Genomic DNA, 11,075 nt, shown 5'->3' with positions numbered 1-11,075 from the left:
CATGGAAGGATTTGTTTACATTAACTGTACTTGGCTAGCATCACAGAACCCTAAGGAATGTTGTGTATTGCCAGTGTTATCTGTAAAGTCACTTTTTATTACAACTGCATATGGCAGTGAAATGGGTTTGAGAGTTTATTAAAACAATTTAATTAATGTTCCAGAATGGATGCAGAATAATTCTCAATCTCAGCGACAGAATTATTATTTTGCCCAGGCTTAATAAATATTTTACAGCAATGCATGACATCCAGTAAAAGGTACAAACAGAAGACACATTGAGTGTTTTGAATAAAATGTATGTTTAATTAAAAAACAAAAATAAAAAACAAATACTCAGCGGACATTGTATAAAATCTTTTAATTTCCTTTTAAAACCAATGAACGACCACGATTGATAACACCTGACTTTCTGCCAAGGGTACAGTAAAATAAAACGTTAAATCTGTTTACAGACACTTGGTGAGTGAGAGAAGGAGGAGATGGAAACCGTTAGGAGACGTGGACGATCTAAGGGGTTTGGCGTCCGTTTCGTCTGACACGAACGCCAAATCCTTCGTGCCGAAATGGCACCTGCCACCACGCCAATAAACAGCGAAAGCTCAGAGGAGTAAAAATAAAACGGATGGAATAAAATAATTATATAATAAAAAAAAACCTGGGGTGAGGTTACGCAGGGTGGGGCGGGTGTCGGTGGGGTAACAACAGGGATCTGCGGGGTCCACAGAGGTGGTTCGGACCGCTCATCTGGACTGCTCGACTAGAAGAACGAAAGAGAAGGGGGGTGGGGGGAAACAAAAACCATTAAATGCAAAAACATTTTTTTGAATAAGTCAGATCTGCATTCCATTTCGGTTGAGTGAGAAACAGAGTTTGAACATTAGAAACCCCTTTACTGAACCATCAGATGGGATCAAGGACCCCAACTGCACCCACACCAGGGTAAAGGAGGACACACACACACACTAAGTCTGACAGTCTGAGTGACGGAGCTAGCAAAAACCAGGACTAAAAAGGAGTGGACAAGCTTACTGTAGGTGGAAATGTCGATTTCCTCTGGCAGCTCAGCCACGTTCACCTCAAACCGGTCTTGCACGTCGTTCAGGATTTTGGCGTCAGTTTCATCCGACACGAACGTGACGGCCAGACCCTTTGTGCCGAAGCGGCCTGCACGCGCCACCTGTTACCAAACCAAGAGGAAAGGCATGACTTAGTCAAATACCCAAACACTGCTAAAGAGCCAGTCACCCCTGTTTTCAGATCAGTTTAGAGGCAAAAACAACCGCGGTTGCATTCTGTGAACACTTAAATTATTACGTAAAAAGGCAAACACATTTTAATTCCTTGTGCTAGTGGTTAGGGGGCCTCAAATGATGGCAAACTCCCTCTCTTTCCATACCTAAACAATCCATTTCTCTTCTCTAATCAGATAGTCATTAAGAATTTAACTGCATTTTTGGTGCACATATTTCTACATGATTACATTACAATATTAGATTAAAATGTAAAAGCAAATAATACATGGGGATGATGTACAGCACACAGACGTGTGTGTGTGTGTGTGTGTGTGTGCTCACCCTGTGCAGGTAAGTGTCAGAGTCCTCGGGCATATCGTAGTTGAAGACGATGTTGACCCGCTCGATGTCCATACCTCGGCCAAACAGGTTAGTGGCCACCAAGATCCGCCGCTGGAAGTCTTTGAACTGTTGATAGCGCGACAGCCTGTAGAGGACACACACACACACACAATTCGTTTTGGCTGCGAAAGACTTTAGGTTTGTACCAACAACAGGAATGCAACCTTGAGAATTTTAAGTCCATCTGCCCCCAGCGTAACCTACAACCTTCACACAAACTGTGTGGGCATCACAAATAACAACAACAAATATTCACATGAAAGGACCCATGTTGCAGGATACTGAACTCTGGCGGTAAACAGCTATTGTGTAACTGAATTGAATATTAATGAATAAATATATGAACAAGTGCACACCAACACTAACTAAATGTGGACGAACACTTCCTAAATATGAACAAATATACGAGTTAGGGTCGGGCAATGTCTACTGAATTGGCATATGACAATGTCTACAGTGAGGGTTGTATAATGTTTTACAATGAATGTTATTTACAGTCATTGGAATGAACCCATCCTTAATTTCTGCACTCTGGCTGACATTCCCATCAGGGCCATATCAAGCAAATATATTGTCCAATATTTACTAGGAACTATTCGACCATTACTTAACCAACCACACAGCTCCACACAAAGGGGTAGTAATGGGTTCTAATCTCACACAGCTCCACACAAAGGGGTAGTAATGGGTTCTAATCTCACACAGCTCCACACAAAGGGGTAGTAATGGGTTCTAATCTCACACAGCTCCACACAAAGGGGCAGTAATGGGTTCTAATCTCACACAGCTCCACACAAAGGGGTAGTAATGGGTTCTAATCTCACACAGCTCCACACAAAGGGGCAGTAATGGGTTCTAATCTCACACAGCTCCACACAAAGGGGTAGTAATGGGTTCTAATCTCACACAGCTCCACACAAAGGGGTAGTAATGGGTTCTAATCTCACACAGCTCCACACAAAGGGGTAGTAATGGGTTCTAATCTCACACAGCTCCACACAAAGGGGCAGTAATGGGTTCCTCTACCATAGCTCCTTAGTCGTTTAATGGCAGTTGGCAAACAGCTCTTATGTGCATTACCACCACCTGGTATATTTGTCTACGTAACAGCAGACACACTGGTATTATAAGAGTGTGTGTGTGTGTGTGTGTCCCGCTCTACATTGTGATGACTGTCAACCATTGGTCAACCTTAACATGAGTGAATGTTTAATGATTCGACAGGGGGACAGAAGCGTACCTCTCCTCCTGGTCCATGCCCCTGTGGATGGCAATGGCAGGGAAGTTCTGCTCCACTAGCAGCTGGGACAGAGCCACACAGCGAGGCACCGACTTCACAAAGATCACCACCTGGGAGGGAGAGGGAGAGAGAGAGAGAGAGGGGGGGGGGGGGGGGTCATGAATGACTTTCAGGAATTTAGAGAGGTTTACAGCAGATTTCCACTCCAGATCTGTTGCCATACAATCAGCTGCCATCTGTTGCCATGCAACAGCAGCTGTAGACAGAAACCCAATACACCTCTGAATGCCGCGCGTGTCGCCTCTGTGCCACATCCAGAGAATTGGAACTTTTTGAAAAATCTGCACGCAACATACCAAGGACTTCTACTGATGAAAATGGGGGCACTTGCCAGCAACATAAAGGACACCCACATGGTCCGAACACACTTCAAACACAGTCTCTGAAGAGTGGCACATATCACCTTACTGAGTTACCGTAAAACTCGCCGCTGACGCTCGGCTTCAAAACAAGCCGATGGCAACAGTAACTGTGTTTCAGCAAGGAGAGCACAACAACTCAGATTCTGCCGCCCCTCACTCACACATGCAACAACATGCTAGTGCTTAATAACTGACATTTTGGAAGTGCTTTTTATTTTTTAGTAATACAATTCTCATTTCTTAGATGCATTCGCCAACACAACTAAAATAATTGTTAAACAGCGCTGCAAGCAGCGATGAGGGGGCCAAGCAGTCCAGCAGGGCACAGTTGCCATGGAAACTCAGATGTCATTATGCCAAGGCAGCAGGCACCCATAGCAAGCTTTATGTCAGTCACACAGCTGCTATGATCTTCACGCAGATGCAAGGCCCATGGGATTACATTGAGTAGCCATCTTGCGTTTACCGGTTATAGCGTTCACACTCAATACTGGACCATTTTGATCGTAAATTGTCCTTCGCAAAAGACTGGTCCCAAAAACATCTAAAGACAAAAAGTCAGATTGGAAAATCCTGAGGTTTCCCTTTAAGCACTAGTGTACTGCTGCATATATGTATATATACACACACACACGTATATGCAAATACATAAATGTACAAAAATATTACCACTAACTATTGTTTTCCAAATTACCCATGTAATCAGAGATAAAAAAAAAAAAAAAAAATCTGTACTACTTACCATAGTGGTAAATTGCTCTACTGTAGCCATAACATGAAAAGGTGTGTGTGTGTGTGTTAGAGAGAAACAGAGACAGACGGAGAGAGAGAGAGTGAGTGTGTGCGTGCGAGACAGGCGGCGTGTGTTGGCAGGCGTCGCTCACCTGGTTGAACTCGAGCACGTCCAGCAGGTCGAAGAGCTTGCGGTTCTTCTCGCTGTCCTTCAGCTTGCTGTAGTACTGCTGCAGGCCGTGCAGAGTCAGCTTGGTCTCGTCGTCCACAAACACCTCCATGGGCTGAAGAGAGGGACGCTCATGAACTCGCATAGAAAACAAACAGCTGACCAAAACACTTACATTACTGATACACTGGGGCAGGGGTTGGAAAATTCAGCTGCATAGATTGGGGAATGGGAGTATTAGGATCAAACATGATACAGACCCAAACAGCTGTCCACACACAAAATGAATACCAGCTGGGTTTGACCACAACATTAAACTGGGAAGGGGACAGATTAAGGGCGGGGGGGGGGGGGGGGTATTATGATGAGTCCAACATTGAATGGAAACATCAAAACACAACTACGAACACACACACACACACACAAAAGGGACACAAAAAAACCAATCACACCCTGCACAGGCACGTGTTTGTGACAAACCCATCACATTCAACAGGAGCATGGCTACATTACATCAGGACGCACTGCAAGCGTAACTTCCTCATCCGGACACACCTAATATGTGTTTGATTTGACATTTAAGGCACCTTCACAAAACATCTGAGAGTCTGAACTTACAAGGTAATTAAAGTAATTAAAGGCAGGGGACACGGACTTACACAGTGGGTTTTACCCCTACACTAAACTCACAGCCCATCAGTGCCACACCTGATTTAGCTCATCAAGAGCATTGCAATTATGCTCAAGTGTAATCAAACAGCCACATTTTGTAATTGCCTGAACGTAATTAAAGAGCAAGGTTAACAAAACAGACCTGAAATAAAAGACTAAATAAATGTGATTCCAGGGCACACTCAACAGCATCAGAACAGTCCAATCTCACCCTTACACTACTAAAGCCCATCAGCACCAGAACAGTCCAATCTCACCCGTTCACTACTCAAGACCAATAACACCAGAACAGTCCAATCTCACCCGTACACAACTGAAGCCCATCAGCACCAGGACAGTCCAATCTCACCCGTACACAACTAAAGACCAATAACAGGGGCGGCCAGTTCTTCATCTACAAGCAGAGCATGTTTGCAGGGCCTTTTATTATAATTTATTAAAACACAAAAAGTTGACGGGTTCAACTACGCAATATTTTTAATAGCTGATTAAGTGACAAGACTGGTGTCAGGGTCAAGCTGGATTACATACAAATAAAAGGGACACACTCTTGAGGTACCTGCCACTTAAATCGATCTCACACTTTACATACAAGGTCAGAGTAAAGCTTGCACCACACCCACAAAAAATACACTCAAGGTAATCAAACACACACACTCCATCCCTCTCTCACTCAGGCCTGAAGTATACTTAAAAATGTCTGTTTGCACAACACAGATGTTTACCTATGCGCGCGCGCGCACACACACACACAAATGCTGTTGCAGACACGCCTCTCAGCGCACAAGCTCAATCACAGTGTTTGAAATAATATCTCTATGTTGCGTGAATCAGCAGCGTGATTTTACATACGGTCTATAGATTTACCTGTCCCTTCATTAACAGTTAACTCTTATCTCCATAGCAATGGCTACCTACCTTAAAATACTGTTGCTGGCAATCTAATCAGCTATGATTCAAATGATTCATTCAAATCAACTGATTAAATTAACCTTTCTCTGTTCAAATTTACATCACTGAATTTGTGCCATGCAGCCTTAAACGTAGCAGAGTCCGCGGAAGCATACTTCTCACACACACACACACACACTCACACTCACAGAGAGAGAGAGAACTCACGTCCTGCATGAACTTGCGGCAGACGGGCCGGATCTCCTTGCTGAGGGTGGCGCTGAACATCATGCACTGCTTCTCGTGGGGCGTCAGCCGGAAGATGTCCTGCACGTCACGGCGCATGTCTGCAAGAGCACACACACACCAACGCATTACACCTCCACTGCAGTCTTAACCATCACAAGGCACACACACACACCAACGCATTACACCTCCACTGCAGTCTTAACCATCACAAGGCACACACACACACACACACCAACGCATTACACCTCCACTGCAGTCTTAACCATCACAAGACACACACACACACACGCATTACACCTCCACTGCAGTCTTAACCATCACAAGGCACACACACACACAGCCAGCCTCTCCAATCGGATATCAGCATGCATGTCTGCAAGAGTGACCATGCAGACAATAACCCACGGGTCCTCCACTGCAGTCAAGTTTACAGTCGCTGCCGGAAGAATGTCTGCCAGAGTGTTCATACAGAAACAAGTTGGTCCTTCACTACAGTCTTCACAGTGTAGTCAGTCAGTCTCTACACTCACAGGCAGAAGTTGTCCTGAGCATCACGACACGTCTGCAAAAGAGTTCATATGCACTCACTGCAGTCTTCCCCAGCACGTGGCATTCCCATAGATCTGACCTTTCAGTGTTGGCATCCGAAAATGGCAGGAATCCAAACGGGAAAAACACTCTGATCTGCGCACCAAAAATGTTGCCGAAAAATATGCCATATGGCAGCAAGATGGGAAAAAAAAGAACCTGCACCTGCGGCCAAAATCTCCACGCCAGGGCCAAAGCAAGCCTCCTGGACACTTGTCACAACACAACCTGGCATCTCACTACTGTCAGGGGCCTGGCTTTGAGACACTTTGCAATCAAACTAGCCAGGAAGGAGAAGAGAAAAAAAAAAAAAAAAGAAAAAAAAAACACCAGCAGCAGCAGCAATTTGTTATAACACAGGCAACCTTCACCCTGCGGTCAGAGCCTAGTCCCCATATGAACGTCCCCCAGAGAACTCATCACATCCCAATCTAGACAACATTCCTTCTTATGCCGTGTAGTCAAGCAAGGCGGCAATACCACCAAGGTCAGCGTAAGGTTCAGAAGGTCACGGTCAAGGTAAACACTCATAGAACATACTAAGACAAGACAAAAGCGCTTTGGCTAAAAGAGTCTGCAAAATGACTAAATGTTATTTGCTCCCATCTCTCTTTTACGACACCTCCACCCCCCCTGTCATCCTTACCCAGCTGCTCTAGCATCTTGCACCATCTGCACCATGTGACTGAAAAAAGGCTTTAACCACAAGGTCATGGATCAAGGTCATGTGATACCCAGGGAGTATGTGCACGGATAAAGCTGTGCCTTGGTACAATACAAATGCAGGGGCCCCTTCAGTTAAAAGCTAAATGGCCAAAATGTAAACGGCTCCCACGCCCTCGGACACCCATCTTCTTCGCTCCTCATCCTTACCCAGCTGCTCGAGCATCTTGTCGCACTCGTCCAGGACGAAGTGCTTGCAGTTCTTCAGGGTGAGGGTCTTGTTGCGCGACAGGGCAAGGATGCGCCCCGGCGTGCCCACCACAATGTGCGGGCAGTTCTTTTTCAGCACCTCCTCGTCCTTCTTGATGGACAGGCCACCGAAGAAGACGGCGCACTTGACGGTGGGCATGTACTTGGAGAAGCGCTCGTACTCCTTGCTGATCTGGAAGGCCAGCTCACGCGTGTGGCACATCACCAGGACGGCCACCTGGGGGGAGAGGAAGAGCAGGATGAAGAGGGATGGATGGATGGATAGATAAATAAATAAATAAATAGAGATACATAGATGAGAGGTTGAGGGCAAGGGGTGGAAGAAGAACAAAGTCAAAGACAGGAGAGAAAGCAGAACAGAGAGGTGAAGTAGAGCAAGACAGAAAACAGAATGAATGAATGAGAAAAAAGGAGGTGTAGGAAGGAAGTGTTTTGGATCCCTACACACACAACTTCATCAATGTACCAGTCACTAATGTACCAGACACAACGTCACTAAGCGCACAGATGAAGGCGCGTCACCAGAGAAATGTGATTGGATGCCCTCACCTGCCCGTCAATGGGTTCGATCTGCTGCAGGGTGGCGAGCACAAACACGGCCGTTTTGCCCATACCAGACTTGGCCTGACACAGGATGTCCATCCCAAGAATGGCCTGAGGAATGCATTCGTGCTGGACTGTGGACACAAACGTTATAAATATAAATATGCATTTATGCTGGACTGTGGACACAAACGTTATAAATATAAATATGCATTTATGCTGGACTGTGGACACAAATGTTATAAATTCTGGGTTGTGTGCTTTAAATCAGCACACCACACAATTAAATAAGAGACTACAGAGCCTGTGTGACTAAACGGGGAAACAAAGCAACCAGGCGTTATTTGAAATGGTGGAGCGGAAGTGTGGGTCCTCAAGTAGCATTACCTTCGGATGGATGTTCGAAGCCACAGTCGACGATGGCACGGAGAAGTTCTGGTTTGAGCAGGAAGTCGCGAAAGCCGGAGCTGTGGATGGAGACGTAGGAGCCCTTGACCTCCTTCTTGCCCACGGGGGTCGCGGTCTCCGGGGCGGTCTGCGGCTCTTCGTCATCCTCGTAGTCCAACAGTTCAGTCTCAACGTCGTTCTCGGCCATGCTGCCGATTAACAAACACAAGAGATGTGAGATGAGAACTCAAGAACGCAACCATTTTATCAGTTACCTGGTTGGATTGTTTGGATTAAAATGGTCAGACATTCTGTGGAATGTTTAGTTCTGGGTTGAATTAAGAACTCAATGTATTCAAATCGGTCACTTTATTCACTGCAACTACTTTATTCTCCAAACACCATGACTGAGTATTTCCGCCTTGGAATTACAGAGTACCAGTAATGGAATCAGACACCCTGGGTTTCATGTGTCCCCACACCTAAGGACCAAACCCGTGAACTTGTGGGGTGGGGTGGGGTGGGGCTTCACATATCATTAGCATTCGGCCATGTTGAAACGAGAGCCATCAGAGAAGCCAGGTGTACCCAATCTGCATTTTCATTCATTTAGCTCCGTGAATACTAAATGAGGCAAACGTGTAGAGTTACATCCAAGCCAATGTAAGGCCATGAAGGGTTTTTTTTTTTTTTTTCCCATGGAAAAACAAAACCCCAACATTTCTAAAGGTGTAATTTTGTGGAGCAACGATCCCCAAACAACATTTCATCTCACATCAGCCTTCTTAATGGCAGTTCAGCTTGGGCCCATCCACTACCAGTACTTGTGGGCACCAAAAAACAATACAGTTATGAGTGTAGATACCTAAGAAAAAGTACAACAAAGAACTAGCAATCAGCCGTTACTGGATACACTTCTCATACCAAGCTTTAATCAGATCTTTCATAACATGAGATGTAACCTTAATGAAGCTGAAGTTATGTGCCTTGACCATAAGCCAACACTGCCAGGCCTGGTTTTGATCTTTGTCAGATCTTACCTCCTTTGATCAAATAGCTGTAGTTTCAAAGCATTTTACTTCAGGCCATTCAGTGGGGGTAATTTTTCAAAGAAAAGCAAGGTAAGTAGAAGGAGAACGGAGGTAAACTCAATACTGTCGGTCTGTCAGTATACGTTTTCCTCTCTGGTAGACGTAGAGTGCTAAAATAATCCTGACATAGTGAAATCGAATGTTTATGGCTAGCTACAGGATATTTTGTTAGCTTTTTAACCCTCGATTGAACCCATGTTGTGGTACCTATCGTTACCCCCACCAAGTGGAAACGTCATTACTATGAACGAGCTCCGACCTTACCAAGCTAACTAGACATGAAACAGCCACTTCAATTACAGTTAAGGCAACATCGTTTTAAAGTGTGATCTGAACTACGATGGAAAAAGTGTAAACGTTACATGGAATATCGTCACCCAAAACAACATTGGCCCACCAACCGGCTTCAGAGCCCTTAGCTTTACAGCCTATAGAATAGCTATATTAGCTAAGGCTAATCAGCTAGCCTAACGGTAAGCCTTTAGAACTATGGGGAGACGAAAAACGCTAGCCTACCCCATTCAATCTACACCAATCCTGACGTTAGAATATCCTACGAAAGAGCAATGTTTCTATAAGATGTTCCTTAAAAATAATGGAGTACATGGATTACGTCTTGATAATGTTATGTATGTAAATTCTAACTAACTTAGGTACAGCTGAAAATAATATCTAAAACATTACTGCTAGGTTCCATGTCGCAATGACCAGCTAGCTAACATAAAACCAAACGACTAGCTAACTACATTAGCAATCAAGCTAACGAGTGCGAGGTCTTCCAATGGTTTGTAAAAACTCCTTCAATTCATATGTATGTATAAATCGCTATATCTGAACATGTTATTTAACGTGACTTGTTCAAGTCAAGTTCGAGCATAAGTGAAAATCATTTTGAAGTTGACCACCTTTGAGTTCTATACATTCAGTCTTACCTTTCGGTGCTGTAATCCTTCAGGTACGACTATCACTGCTATGTTTCACATGGGCAGGCCCAAGTTTATAATATTTCCGGAAGTTGTACCTTCTAATGTACACACACCCCATTGGTTACTTTCAAAAACAATCGTCTTGCAGTGAATTACAATACAACGGGATTGGTTGGTTCAAATGTCTATCGCGGGATTTGGCGCCGGAAGGTATGTGGGTTTTCATAGTACAAACCTTCACAAGCAGAGATGCACAGCACCAGCTTTCAATAGATATTTAATATAACATTCATGAGCACTTTGCTTATTCTGTCAAACAATGTATATTAACAGGAACAGCGACCTTTAAGTAGGATGGTATAGTAATGGTTTCAGTCATTCGTTGGTCCTTTAAGTCTTATAATTTTTTTTAGCCAGCAGACGGGCAACTTTTGTTTTGTCCACACGGGGTCACTAATGATTCGGTTCTGATGTTGGGGTCTCTGGTACGGTGCAGATATGTAGAGCGATGGAGAGATGTTATGATAAACATATTCATAGGGGCGCCGACATTTTTGAGGCTTGGGTATGATTTGGGGTTCTCTTCTATATTTAC

General features: G+C 44.5%; 1 protein-coding gene across 1 annotated transcript; it reads right to left on the bottom strand.

Moving 5' to 3' along the window:
- Window positions 1-344: 344 nt before the first annotated feature.
- Window positions 345-10,588, bottom strand: ddx39aa (DEAD (Asp-Glu-Ala-Asp) box polypeptide 39Aa). Its single transcript, XM_031562246.2, has 10 exons — window positions 10,487-10,588; window positions 8,464-8,672; window positions 8,083-8,210; window positions 7,474-7,750; window positions 5,992-6,110; window positions 4,184-4,315; window positions 2,878-2,987; window positions 1,578-1,722; window positions 1,033-1,180; window positions 345-760 (listed from the first exon to the last, which is right to left on the bottom strand). Exons 2-10 carry the CDS (start codon window positions 8,669-8,671, stop codon window positions 744-746), a joined length of 1,284 nt encoding a protein of 427 aa, XP_031418106.1. The 5' UTR covers window position 8,672; window positions 10,487-10,588; the 3' UTR covers window positions 345-743.
- Window positions 10,589-11,075: the final 487 nt, after the last annotated feature.

Source organism: Clupea harengus, chromosome 24 (genome assembly GCF_900700415.2).
Source record: "Clupea harengus chromosome 24, Ch_v2.0.2, whole genome shotgun sequence".
NCBI classification, from domain to species: domain Eukaryota; kingdom Metazoa; phylum Chordata; class Actinopteri; order Clupeiformes; family Clupeidae; genus Clupea; species Clupea harengus.
Note: the sequence above shows the minus strand (reverse complement) of the source record. Positions and strands in the feature narration are given on the sequence as shown.